Source organism: Terrapene carolina, unplaced genomic scaffold, assembly GCF_002925995.2.
Source record: "Terrapene carolina triunguis isolate 2854851 unplaced genomic scaffold, T_m_triunguis-2.0 Scaffold113, whole genome shotgun sequence".
Lineage (NCBI taxonomy): Eukaryota > Metazoa > Chordata > Testudines > Emydidae > Terrapene > Terrapene triunguis.
In genome coordinates, this window is record NW_020664464.1 from 15966895 (window position 1) to 15981296 (window position 14402).

General features: G+C 44.6%; 1 protein-coding gene across 3 annotated transcripts in view; it reads right to left on the minus strand.

Moving 5' to 3' along the window:
* Positions 1-14402, minus strand: part of LOC112106760 (histone-arginine methyltransferase CARM1-like) — a 121229-nt gene that overhangs the window by 23335 nt on the left and 83492 nt on the right. For all 3 annotated transcript variants that reach the window (XM_026652351.1, XM_026652349.1, XM_024200181.1), the window contains one exon: positions 7541-7718. In XM_026652351.1, the coding sequence (XP_026508136.1) occupies positions 7541-7718 (178 nt within the window). The remainder of the gene's footprint in view (positions 1-7540; positions 7719-14402) is intronic.

Below are 14402 nucleotides of genomic sequence, written 5' to 3' on the forward strand. Positions count from 1 at the left end.
GGTTAAAGCAATCAATAACAAAAATATCCACTTATGAAGTGGGTCAGAATATTTCAGAAGCCTGCCAAGAATGATAAAGCATTATAAGTTTTATGTCCCTATATTAGACATTTAAATCATTTTCTCTCTCTTTGAATTAAGTAAAATGCTAGATGTTACTCTAAAATACCTTTTCACCATTTCCACAATTGGAGAAACAGGTTTATTTAAAGCTGACCATTACACAAATCTTTCCACAGATATTATCACAGAAGATATGTCAACAGACTCAATCATAAATCAAACTGCAGAGTACCAACTAGGTAATCCTCAAGGGGTCTAGCATTAGCAGCTTGACATAATAATTACATGGGAACCTTGTATCCAGATATCTCAAAAACGCTTTACAAAGCATTAATAAAATAAAGCTCAAACATGTAAAGATAAGTATTATATCAATTTTACAGATGGTGAAACTGAGGCATATAGAAGTTTACATAACTCACACAACAAGTTATTGACAGAGCCGGGAAAAGGATCAAGGTGTCCTGACTTACAGACCTATATTAATTAGGGACTGAATCCAATGGCCACTGAAGTCAATGGGAATTCTTCTACTGATTTCAGTGGGCACTGGATTAGGCTGCTTGATAAGACTTCAAAAATAATATTCAAGAAATATTTTGCACACTGTTGTTTGTGCATCAATGGGGAGAAGGGGCCATAGAGCAGTCATTTTTGGACTGGAACATGTTTCTTCAAACATCTGTTTTAACTGGTGCAAAATGTGGTGCACAAATGAAAGAACAAACGGCTTTCTTTTTGCAAATACAACATGTAGCAAGAGACCACAGGAATTTCAAAAAGAATCACACACCCACTCAGTAAATAAGCATGCCTTTTAAGACCTGCTGCTTAGAGAATACTAATACTTCTGCAGAGTAAAACCTGGGATGGGGATTAAAGGTTTTTAAAATTGCTCATAAGACCATGCTGCTTCAGCTTCTGCTACTACACACTTGCCACTTATACATCATTTTACATTTTCAATGTGCTCTATAAACAATAATTAATTCTGGAGAAACAAGGTGGGTGAGGTAATATCTTTTATTGGACCAACTTCTGTTGGTGAAAGAGACAAGCTTTCGAGCTGCACAGAGCTCTTCAAATCTGAGATCGATGCTGCTTGAAAGCTTGTCTCTTTCACCAATAAAAGATATTATCTCACCCATTTTGTCTCTTTAATACCCTGGGATCCACATAGCTACAACAACACAGCAAATAATAACTAATTCTAACTACCATTCTTGTGTGAGGTAGATATAAATAAGTCTCATTTATATTATACAGATGGGGAAACAGATACAGATAAATTAAGGCCTACATCCACAAGTGTCCATTAATTTTTGATTCCCTTAGTTTTTAAGTGAGCAACTTTAATTTCAAAGGGCCCAATTTTCAGAAGTGCTAAGCACCCACAACTCCGACTGAAGATAATAGCACTTGCAAGTCATCGACACTTCTGAAAAATCAGGCTCTACCGTATGTCTACATTGCAATGAAAGCCCAGGCTCGGACGCACGCTTAAGCCCAAACCCCACTTCCAGCTGTACACAATTCTGTCTGACTCAGGGCTGGGCCCAGGTCTCAGGACCCTGCAGTGTGGAGGGTTTGACTTGGCTCCAAACTCCATCTATTGCAGTATCGATGCAGATCAGGCCCAGGCCCCCCAGACTCTGGTCCTGTGAGTCTGAAAACTTCTATCTCACAATCCCGTAGGATGGTCTTCTTAATCAACACAAAGGGAAAGGGAAGCCACCCCTTGGTTCAAGTACAGCTGCTCTGCATTTAACAGTTCCATTTTATTCTGTCTGCTGAGCTGCAAGCATAGGGAATCTTCTCCGTCATTTGTAATGGCCACCGACATGAAGAAGTTCTTTGCCAATCGTGTTGCTAGCTGGTCAGAGAAGCGCAGCCAGATTTTGGTTAATCTCCGGTGCGAGGCAAGCAAAGAGTGACTTTAGCAAGAGTTCCAGGGATGACGACACATACAGTACCAGGAAATAAGAAAGAAGCTTGCAGCATTGGGGATTCACTGGACCAGTGCAGGCAGCGGATTAAGCAGCACAAGAACAACAGGAATTTGCCATCATCCTGCCCCTTTTTGAAGGAGTTTGACCGGGTGCTGGATACTGTGCTGAGCACTGAGCTACCAGTGCTTCACAACAGCCTGGTCAGCCGGGACAGTGACCTTCTCATCCCTAAATCCACTCTAGGACTGGAGAGGAGCCAGCAAGTGCCAGATGAGGCTGCCAAAGTGACTCTTGTGCTCAAACTGGTCCCCAAGGAGGCTTTGCTGCCAGAATAGCGGCAGCACATTCTGGATCCCTACTCGGAGGAGCTTTTTGATGCCTCCCTCACCCCGAGAAAGAGCCGGCTGTGGAACTGGCAGCAGAAACATAAGAGGCAGAAGGAACCCCTCAGCCTGGTAAGTTTCTGGCACCATGTTTGTTGTTATTAATATAGGGGGTTGGAAGGGGAAGGATTTCCAGTTTATGACCCAAATGAAAAATGTATTACAAGCCGCGGGCAGCAGCACGTATCTCCTAATGGCGGACTGCAGGGCAGTACATTGGCATCGCCCCTCCGCCTCCCAAACCACAAGGTGGAATTCAAAATGGAGACTGAGAAGTGCAAACAACAGCAAAACAAGCATTTAAAATTAACTTTTTACTCAGCACTTACAGAGATGTGCTGGGGTGTTAAAAGTAAGAACTTTATATTGCCTTTCAGAATGCCATGCCATACAAATCAGGCATTGCACAACGTTAAGAGCTTCACAACAGCCTGGTCAGCCAGGACAGTGACCTGGTCAGCCAGGACAGTGGGGGGAGCGATAGCTCAGTGGTTTGAGCATTGGCCTGCTAAACCCAGGGTTGTGAGTTCAATCCTTGAGAGGGACACTTAGGGATCTGGGGCAAAAAATCAGTACTTGGTCCTGCTAGTGAAGGCAGGGGGCTGGACTCGATGACTTTCGGGGTCCCTTCCAGTTCTATGAGATAGGTATATCTCCATATATAAAAAAAAAACCCCTGTAAAAAAGAAAACGTTGGGTGGGGGCTGGAAGTGTGGCAAGTTGAATACAATCCACGGGTGACGAAATGTATGGCCAGGGTTTTTATGCAGTCCAGAAACGTGCTGGGGGAGGGGGTTGGCTGTTTAGTTCTGTGAGAGTTCCTGTGTGTTTGCATGTAGTCCCAGGGTGGATGTGTTCAGAGCAGCCTGCACCGGGAACTGTGGGAGGCAGTAATTCATTTGGATGCTAATACAGTATCCTGTTAATTCACTCATAAATTTTGATCTAGTCCTGGGCACTGACAGTCACAAACTTTTCCTGTAGTAGAAACTCTAGACAGGTAGTCAAATTTCAATGAAGGGCATATTGTGCCCGCCCTCTTCTGTAAATCGCCAGCCCACTTCACTCATAGATGTGCAGCTCCGTCACCATAAATCTGAAAATCTCTGTGACATACTCCTCCACCCCATCCCAAGGACCAAGCAGGTCTGCAATTTTTAAACAAAAAACAATTATAAACAGTAACTCACCATTATTTGTGCAGTCTTTTCACTGTGGTTAACGGAGCTGTGTCCACGGAGCTTCTGGGATACTTTTTCAAAGTATCATTTTTTGGCCTTGGAGATTCCACAAGGCGCTTTTGCCTACTGAACCTGTTGTGAAGCACTGAAACAATAATGCGCGGTTTGATGTCTGCTTTTTGGCCCTTCAACCTCCGCTGGTCCTTCCACCTCAGCAATATGGGCCCACTGCAGCAGGACCTTGGGATGCAGAACTGTAACAGACCAGTCCAAGCAGAAGTGTTTCCGTGATGAACTTATAATGGACATTCTGGACAGTGCCAACAAGCGGGTGCAGCACCAGAGTAAGCAGAAAGGCACAGGCAGGCTGCCGAGTGAAAGGACAGAATTTCAGCGCACCAGGAGAGGCTTGCAGCACAGTTTCTGTAGCAGGAACATGGGCTGAGGGTGACGACAGAGCCCAACAGAAAGACCTGTTTGAGAGGCTGCTTATGCTTGTGGCTGCCAGATTACAGGCTCCTGCTGCACCCACACCATGTCCTGGGTCCCCTCCACGGAACCACGTGCTGTAGACCAGGAACACTTTGAACAATTCCATGGCTGGGTGGCCCATGCAATTGGGACTTAAAAGAAAGTGAACAGAGCAAATGTACCACATGCAGTCCTCCCTACCCCCTGCAGGCTTCCACACCTGTGCAGATGCCCACCCTCTGCAGCGGCACCAAACGTGTGCTAAATGTGGAAGGAAGGGAAAGGAGAACAGGGTGCTGGGGGACACACAACAACGGAGGGTTTATTTGTTAGCAATGTTTTACTGTTTAATGTGTGGTTTATGCACTGTGTTTTATTAATGGTTTTGGTGTTGGTTTATTACTGGTGTTTTGGTGTGCAAATGACAGCTGGCCTGCTGGCACTTTTTTCTTCTCATTCATGTTAAAAAATAAAGGCTTTTCTTTTATTAGGACATTTCATTACCATTACTGCATCACATCATATAAGCTGTATTTCACATAATAAAGATAAAACACATGATAAAGGACAACTGGTAAGTTGTATCCAAACGCTATTTCTCAATACATTTATCTACATCAAGCCATACTGTGTATCTATAGTTCTTGCCACATAACTGCTTATGAAATGGGGAAATGGGTATGTCATTCACAAGTACAATCCATGGCAATCAATCCCTGCCCCCACAGTCCCATTTTGTTACATGATGTGGCTGTACCTCTTTTACTGTAACCATTGTACAAGCACATGAATAAAAACACACTACTCTCCCATGCAAATCCATAATGTGTGAGCATAGAGCATCCCTGATTTGTGTTCCCTGGGCACATCCTGCCCCAGATGGGATAAGTGCGCTTTCCGATCCACTACTGTCATAACTCCATTCAGAGGCAAATGGCTTACCTTTGGCTTCAAAAAGACTGTGAAAAGCACTGCAAGCCACAGTGATGCAGACAGCACTGATGACACTGGAATCCAAACAGGTCTGCAAACAGCACCATACCAGCAGGATTTCATTTGCCAAACACACATTTAGTCACCATTCTGCAGCTGCTCAGAGCATAAATAAACCTCCTTTTGCCAGGGCCTCTGAGATCAAGATATGGTTTCATAAGCCAATGCAAAAGGGGATGCACAGAGTCCCCCAGAATAGCAGTGGGGATAGTAACTCTATTTATGACAATGCCGTTTGGTAGCAAGAGTGTCCCAGTCTATGCATGAATGTAGACTCCCAGTTGTCAGAAAAACCTAGCATGCTGAACTTTTCCAGTGCAGCCCATATCGGTGTCCATAAGTTGGCCTCTGTGGTCCACAGAGGCCTGCATGACAATGGAGTAGTACACTTTGTGGTTTACATACTCATGTGCTTCTTGAGGAGAGCAAACTGTCGGCACGAGTCCCATCAATGGCCCTAGTCCAGTCTGGAAATCCCATTCTGGAAAGCCAGCAATTACTTCAGGAATATTGTTTATGCCCACCACTTTTGGGTAAATCACATGCCTGATTGCCTCAGAAACTTCTGCCACCATCTTACCCACAGTTGACTTTCCAATGCTAAATTGGTTAGCAAGAGACCTGTAGCAGCATGGGGCAATCAGCTTCCAAACGGCGATAACAACCTGCTTCTAGACCCATGTGGACACCCTCATTTGTGTTTCCTGACACTGGAGGGCTGGGGCAAGCTGCTCACAAAGCTCCGGAAATGTAGCTTTCTTCATGCGAAAATTTTGGGCACATCGCTGCACCCCCGAGGTCTTCACCACGATCTGGTCCCACCGATCTCTGTCTGTGGCCCTGCTCCAGAAGTACCTGTCTACATAGGGGGTATCAGCACCTATACTGAGAGTCGCAGCATCGGCCAGTTCAAGTCTTCCATGTTTCCATGTGCGTATCATCCTCGTCCTGTCAGGTGCCTTCTGTAGGTCAGAAAACGATGTTGGAATGTCTACCAGCATCTCATGGATGCTCTGTCTGTTTGCTGAAACTTGAGTGAAAGCACAAGCAAGAGGAGCACTTCAAATGCGACTCCTTCATGTTGCTGGCTCCAGTTGCCGGGAGTGTGCAAACCCAAAGATAGCACAGCAGGTTATGTTGGGAACTTGGCAGGCTGCAACAAATTCCTGTAATGTGTAGGGTGGATGGTCAATTTTTCCCATACCGTACCGTCAACTGAGGGCTAGAGTGGCCACAGCTGGGGAGGGTGCTAGGAACCCTGGGACATGGTGGTCTGACTTGAGTTTGCGTAATGCAGTGTGGACACTGGAGCCCCAGGTTTGGAGCCTGGGTCCAGAAACTGTAAACCTAGGGTCACCAATGAGTGTGGACCCGCAAGCCTTGCAAGTCTAAGGTCTGTGGGCTCAAGTCCACCAATCCTGAGCTTACATTGCAGTCTAGACATACCCTAAGAGTTTGTAGATGGGTACCCAAAATCAGAGGCACTAAAATTAATGAACACTTTTGAAAACACCAGCCTAAGTGACTTTTGTAAGGCCACAGACCAAGTCGGTGGCAGAACCAGGATTAACTCTCAGTAGTTCCCAGTTCCTAGTCCTGTGCTCAGCCTATTAGCCCATGTTCCCCTAAGTAGTTTAATATGCTAAAAACAAACGTCTTCAACTTCCACATCCTGTTTTTCACATTGGTGTCATATGAGAAAGTCTCTCTCTTTTTAACAAAACCTGTTTGTGACCTTTTAGTTTGTTTTCAGGAATTCACCTAGTGAAATATAACTTATGGCAACTGCAGGTTCAGACTTGCCTACAAGGAAATTTCTCAGGAGGCCCCTGGATTTAGAAGCCTCCTTCAAAACTTCTCCAATCAGTAACAGATTGAAACACAGATCCTATTGAACTGACCTGTGGATCTCAGTTGTCTCTGACTGGATTGGACACATCACTGGAAAAGAGTGGGGTACCAAGAGGCCTTGGAATTAGGAATTTGGGTGGGGTCTGACTAGAGCTGGTGAAAACATTTCAAATTTCATATTTTTTTTCAAAGAAAAAAGAACACATTTTTCATGACGTTTCCCATTCTTTGCCCAACTCTAGGTCTTTATCTTCTTTCTGTTGCCTTGCATTTTAGTTTAGCTTGCCATCATGTTTTGCATTATAAACTCTGAACTGAGAGGCAACCCATAATGCATACGGTGGCACGTTAAATTCAATGACACAAGAGGCAGCCAAGGGCAACAAATCCAGCACATACAGTTTAAGTGCTCAAACAGCTGGGCTCACCAGCAAATCACAATATTAAATAGTAACAGTGGTGCTTCCAACATGCTCAAATGAAGGGAGAAAACTCAACTCTCATTCCCATAGAGCCTACAGGAGGTGGTGAAACACAACACCAACCAGTGCTATCCAGAGCCACCATTTGGAGGTCCTTCTTGTCTCCTTTCTCTGAAAACTCCCATTTTCCCCAATCCATCACTGGGCAACGGTGCTGGCATACTCACCATTTGACTTCAACCATTTTTTGGAATGGAGGTAACTTTCCAGCATCCTCTCATTGAACAGCATGTAACCCATTGGTTCAGAAATAACCACATCGACGTTCTCCGGTAAAGAGATTTCCTCAATTTTACCTGATAAAACCATGATCTTATCAGAGAGGTTGTTACTTCTCACTAGTATCTGGAAAGAGAAAGGAAAAAAAACCGAATCATGTTGGCTTCTTTGATTATGCATGGTTCTACCGGAGGTCTCTGGGTAATGTGAAACCCTCTGGATTGTTCAGTATCTAGTAACTTCATCAGCCTTTGAAAAGCCTGCACTGTAATTAAACTTTAAAAAATGGTACAGACTCATTCCTTACTACAAACAGAGTTTCTAAATACCCTGATGAGAGCAAACTCATAGAAGTGTGCAGAATCAGCAAGTAGCAGTACAAATTACAGCATCTTTTAAGAAATAATTAGAATCAATATCTAGAAGAAAAGAATACAACATATGCACACACAGAGAAAGAGGGAAGTTAATATTCACTACAGAAGAACACACAGTAGGGATCTTTAAGATTCTTCACAGAGAGCTAGAAAAGGCTATTCCTAACTGATCTACACAATCATAAAGGCATGAATGTTCTCAGGGGATGAATGTTCTCAGAGGCTGAGGAAAGTCTGAGGCATGATGTTTCTAAACAAAAACAAAACAAGGAATAACCTTTTATAGAGCATGCACAATCCCTAGGTACCATGTGCAGAATCCTATGCAGGCTGAGAACCTCAGGGCAAACTTTTCTTAACTTTTTGATCTACATTTCTTTCATCTGAACAAGGGAAATGGACTCAGAATTTTAGGTAGTGTGTGGCAATATGTTTGGGGAAGGAATAATCTCTCTAAAGTCACTCTGATTAGAAATGTATGTCGTATTTATCTGTAATGTACCTTGGCACTCAGAGAACAAGTCTCTTTGTAGCGCCAAAATATGTTTAGACAATGTTTAGAATTTGCCTTTAGGATACAAATACATACTGTGTTATACATACTGATAACATTATCTCATATGAACCAGTCTGAATGGGGAAAGGTTGTGCAAGGGGATGCTGTACCATGGAGCACTGCTCTGTGGGGCACCTTCTGCAACAGCACAGTGGGAGGAGATTCAAATAAGACAGGGACACGCCAGGAGAAGCAACCATACAAATCCATTGGCCAAATATAGTTACTGACAGCACAATGGGGCTGCAGCTGCCAGCAAAGCCTTGAGACTGCACCAGAGGTGGCATAGAGGCTGTGTATCCTGTCCCTGGATTGAAAGACACCTTCACCCCAATCCTTGAAAGCCCATTTCCTGCTTTGTGTATGGGACCATGATTTGAGTCTATGCATTCTGCATTATAATGTAGAGTCAGACCACAGAAAAAAGGAGGGAGTTGGGGGAAAAATCTTCTACATCAGGGATGGGCAACCTTTGGCACGCGGCTCGCCAGGGTAAGCCCCCTGGCAGGCCGGGCCGGTTTGTTTACCTGCCGCGTCCGCAGGTTCAGGCAATTGTGGCTCCCACTGGCCACAGTTCACCGTCCCAGGCCAATGGGGGCTGCGGGAAGTGGTGCAGGCCAAGGGATGTCTGTTAGTACCCCAAGGTAGTGCCCAGGTGGAGTGGAGAAGGAGAAAGCCACCTGAGTGGTACACAGAGGGATGAGGACTGGATGCAAGAGCCAGAGAGTGGGGGCAGCACTAAGGGAGGGGAACAGGAACAGAGGGGGACTGGGGGAACAGGAGCAAAACAGTTTATAACCACTAGAGAACACTCTCTTCAAGAACCTGCAATTGAACCCAGGAGTTCTAAGTCTCAAACCGGTGCTTTTGCCAGTATAAGCTGCATCTCCAATAGGAGGGTTCACTGATGTAGCTATACCTGTACAGATATACACCTCTACCTCGATATAACGCTGTCCTCAGGAGCCAAAAAATCTTACCGTGTTATAGGTGAAACCGCATTATATTGAACTTGCTTTGATCCGCCAGAGTGTGCAGCCCCGCCGCCGCGGAGCACTGCTTTACCGTGTTATATCCGAATTCATGTTATATTGGGGTAGAGGTGTACTGAGAAACCTTTTCTAGTGTAGTGTAGGCTTCAGCTAATACACTGGCAAACTGTCTTATCCCTTTCTAACAGCTGGTCCCCATACAAGATAATAGACTACTACTGCTACCCAATTACACAATCAGTTCAAGTATTAGAGGTCTGTTCTGTGGATCTCAAGATTTGAACCCTGCTGAGCCTAGTTAAGGGTTAATATGATTCCATATGACAGAATTTCAGGGGTGTGTGTGTGTTTATTTGTTTTTTTTTAAATTAGGAAATTGCATTAAAAACTATATTAAAAGATTATGATTGCAAAGTCAAGCACTCAAAAATTAGGAAATGCCACGATTTCCACAAATGTGCAATCTTTAGTTCAGCCCCCCTTGGGTATATGCATTAGGACATAATATGTGATCATGTAATGAGGATTGCAGGAAGAAAAAGGATGATTTAATGTGGATAAATGTAAAGTAATGCACATTGGAAAAAATAACCCCAACTATACATACAGTATGATGGGGGCTAATTTAGCTACAACTAATCAGGAAAGAGATCTTGGAGTCATTGTGGATAGTTCTCTGAAGACGTCCACGCAGTGTGCAGCAGCAGTCAAAAAGCAAACAGGATGTTAGGAATCATTCAAAAAGGGATAGAGAATAAGACAGAGAATATCTTATTGCCCTTATATAAATCCATAGTATGCCCACATCTTGAATACTGCATACGGATGTGGTCTCCTCATCTCAAAAAAGATATACTGGCATTAGAGAAGGGTCAGAGAAGGGCAACTAAAATGATTAGGGGTTTGGAACGGGTTCCATGTGAGGAGAGATTAAAGAGGCTGGGACTTTTCAGCTTGGAAAAGAGGAGACTAAGGGGGGATATGATAGAGGTATATACAATCATGAGTGGTGTGGAGAAAGTGAATAAGGAAAAGTTATTTACTTGTTCCCATAATATAAGAACTAGGGGCCACCAAATGAAATTAATGGGCAGCAGGTTTAAAACAAATAAAAGGAAGTTCTTCTTCACACAGCGCACGGTTAACCTGTGTAACTCCTTGACTGAGGAGGTTGTGAAGGCTAGGACTATAACAGGGTTTAAAAGAGAACTAGATAAATTGATGGAGGTTAAGCCCACTAATGGCTATTAGCCAGGATGGGTAATGAATGGTGTCCCAAGCCTCTGTTTGTCAGAGGGTGGAGATGGATGGCAGGAGAGAGATCACTTCATCATTACCTGTTAGGTTCACTCCCTCTGGGGCACCTGGCATTGGCCACTGGCGGCAGACAGGATACTGGGCTGGATGGACCTTTGGTCTGACCCAATATGGCCATTCTTATGTTCTCATGGTTAAGGCAGCTGAAGGCTGCCCTGGAGAACTGGATCCTAACCCTGCCGCTGCCACAGAGTTCCTATGTGATGCTGGGCAATTCACTTGAACCAAACTTCACAGGTGGTCACTAATTGTGTGTTCCATATTTTCTTGGTGCCTGAGACACTTGAGGCCAGATTTATAGAGAGTTCATGACTGCAACTGACCTCAACAGGAACTGTGCTCTATAGTAGGGAGCTTACATTGGCCAGAGACAAATTTGAGCATAGACACATGCACAACGAAGTCAACGTAAGAGGACTTCTGTTGACCTAATTTTGTAGCGTAGACCAAGCCAAATTTGGTGATTATATTTTGGCCTCACTTGGCCCGGGTTTCTACTGGAAGAGGAGCTATGAATATTTCATATGCATTCATATAGTAGGCTTATTTTTATGAATCTGTTGTAACTTTCATCTCTCTCATCTATAGAAATTTTATCTAGGGGAAAAGGGGAACACAATTTGGGATGTAAAATCCTTAACTCCAAAGTGTTTAATGCAGTTTGATTGGTGAGTCTGCCTTTTCATCTCATGACATGAGTCACTGACCAGAGTTACAACTAGTGTTAAATTCCAGGTGCAAAAATATAATTTGAGGTTAAAAAATGGAACTACGTCACAACTCTAACTTTCAAAATGGTAAGTTCTTTATGACTTTACAATTAAAGTTTTATTGTCATAGCAAGTCAGTTCCATCCTATGTCAGTAGCAACCAAAAGTTACTAGCATCTGATAGCTGTTCTGTGGCCTAGGTGAAATAACTCCAGTGGTCTCAGTTCAGTTTCTGCCAGACAGGTGTTTTTCCCTATAAAAACTGGCACCTAAACTGGCACAAATTGATTCCCTTGTCGATACAGGCAGACTGAGGTTTGAATAGGTGTAGAGGTGCCATGATCCCCCAGATCAATCGAGACATTGGCAGGGCAGTGTGAGGAAGCTGTCCCTGCTATTGCCTGTGAAGTACCTCTTAGATGGCAGTCCTTTGGTTATCCACGTATCTCTTGGGCTGTGTGATGGGGCAAGGCCAAATGGCTACAGTAAAGTAGTGAGGAACAGGTATGTTAGCCCCAGGCTAAACAAATCCCTGGTACCATGGTAACCAAATGACAGTTGCTCCAGGTTAATCAAGACACCTGGGGCCAATTAAGATCCTTCTAGAAGGCAGTGGAGATAGCTAGATTGATTGGGACACCTGAAGCTAATTAAGGACTGGCTGGAACTAGTTAAAAGCCTCTCAGTTAGTCAGTGTGGTGTGGGTGTCAGGAGCTATAGGAGGGAGCTGTGCTGTTGGAGGAACAAAGTAGCACGAATCCATATCAGGTGCAAGGAAGGAGACCCTGAGGTAATTGTGAAGAAGATATTGAGTGGGGGCTGCTGTGGGGAAGTAGCCCAGGGAATTGTACATTTCCAAAAAGTCAGCTTCCATAGCTGCTAATTTTAGGGTCCCTGGGCTGGAACCCGGAGTACAGGGCGGGCCCCGGGCTCCCCCCTCCCCTCCCTCATTAATCACTGAGACTGGGAGACAACAGAGACTGTGCGAGGGAGGGTTGTTTCTCCTCACCTCCCTTGCTGGCTTATGATGAAAATGGCTCAGTAGACTGTGACCCTTGCCTCTAGAGAGAGAAGGGCTATGTGGAGGGTCACAATGAGCCTCTGAGGTTAGCAAAATCCAACAGGAAACGCAGTACCCACGGAGTCAAGGACAGAACTTTGTCACAGGCTGTCATAAAAATATTAGAACAGCCATACGGGGTCAGACCAATGGTCCATCTAGCCCAGTATCTTTGTCTTCTGACAGTGGTCAGTGCCAGATGCTTCAGAAGGAGTCAACAGAACAGGGCATTTTATCGAGTGATCCATCCCCTGTCATCCAATCCCAGCATCTAGCAGCCAGATGTTTAGTGCCCCCTCCATACCCGTGGAACGCTTGACCCTGACGAGGAGGAGAAAGAAGAGGACTCAGGAAGATAGGTTCAGCGAGATCCTACAAGCCAGTGCTGCATCAGACCATGAGCAAAAGGCCTGGAGGGTGAACATGGCAGATATCATGGAGAAGGAAAGAGTGGACAGGAGAAAGGCCCAGGAGTCCCAGCAGGAAAAGTAGAGGAAGATGCACCAGGAAATAATGGGGCTTGTCTGGAAGCAAACACACACTCTTGTTGCCCTACAGATTCAACAGTCATGGGCTCATCATCCTTTGCAATCAACGGAGAACTGCATTACAGCACTTCCCTACACCTCCCAACATTCCACATGGCAACAGGGGCCACATCCCTACCACTACAACCGCACCCACGGGAACGGGAAGGACAACCCCAGCTTCCCTTACACTGACCTGTGAGAGCCACAGTTACTGTATGTGTAGCCAAAATGGCCTGGAATGGACATGAATATTCTTTCCCCTTGTTAAGTTCTGTTCCATTAATTTATTTTTTTAAGTTTTATTGTGTTTGTTTCTGGAATTGCATACACATGTTTCGCACTGGTTTTGGTAAACAAAGAATTTCTATTTTTTTAAATTAATTAGTCTTTTTTGCTTCACAACACGTACTGCAGAATGCCTAGAGCTACTCAAAGCACTGACAGCTTATTATTGTACCAGGCCACAGAACTCATAAGTTCAGTGAAAAACACAGTGTACATATTAAAAATATACAGCAAGCACCACATAATTCAGAGGTGCATTAAAAGACACAATCATAAATATTCATCAAGCACTACACATCTCCTTCCTAATAGCCCCTCCCCTCCCCCAAAAAAACTTTAGGGCCAGGTAGAGCAAGGTTCACCAAACCCATTACTGTGGCTAACTGTTAAAGTGCTCTTTCAAGGTCTCCTCAGCAGCATAGCTCTGCATTGAGTTCTTCTAATGGCCTTTGTGTCTGGCTGTTCAAACTCAGCAGCTCCCCACCTCTGCTCTTCACCCCAGCAGCAACTTCCCCCCCCCTTTGCCTTACAGATATCACTCAGGACACAACAGGCAGCTATAATCATTGGATATTTTTCTCACTGAGATCCAATCTTGTGAGTTACCACCACCAGTGGCTCTTCAATCTACCAAAAATACATCCAACTGTCCTCCGGCACCTGCTGCGCTGGTAGCTGAAGCTTCCCTAGGTGCTGTCAAGGTGGCCAGCATACAGCTTCATGAGCCAGAGAAACAAGGGGTCCCCAAGGATCTCTACTGGCATTTCAACATTGCCAATGGTAATTTGCCAGGCGGGAAAGAATGTCCCTGTTTGCAGTTTTTTGAACAGTCCCATATTCTTAAAGATGCGAGCATCCCGCATCTTCCCAGCCCAGCCCACACGGATGTCAGTGAAGCATCCCTGGTGATCCACCAGTGCTTGCATAACCATAGGAAAGCAGCCCTTTCTGTTGATGTACTCTGAGGCAAGGTGGGCTAGTGG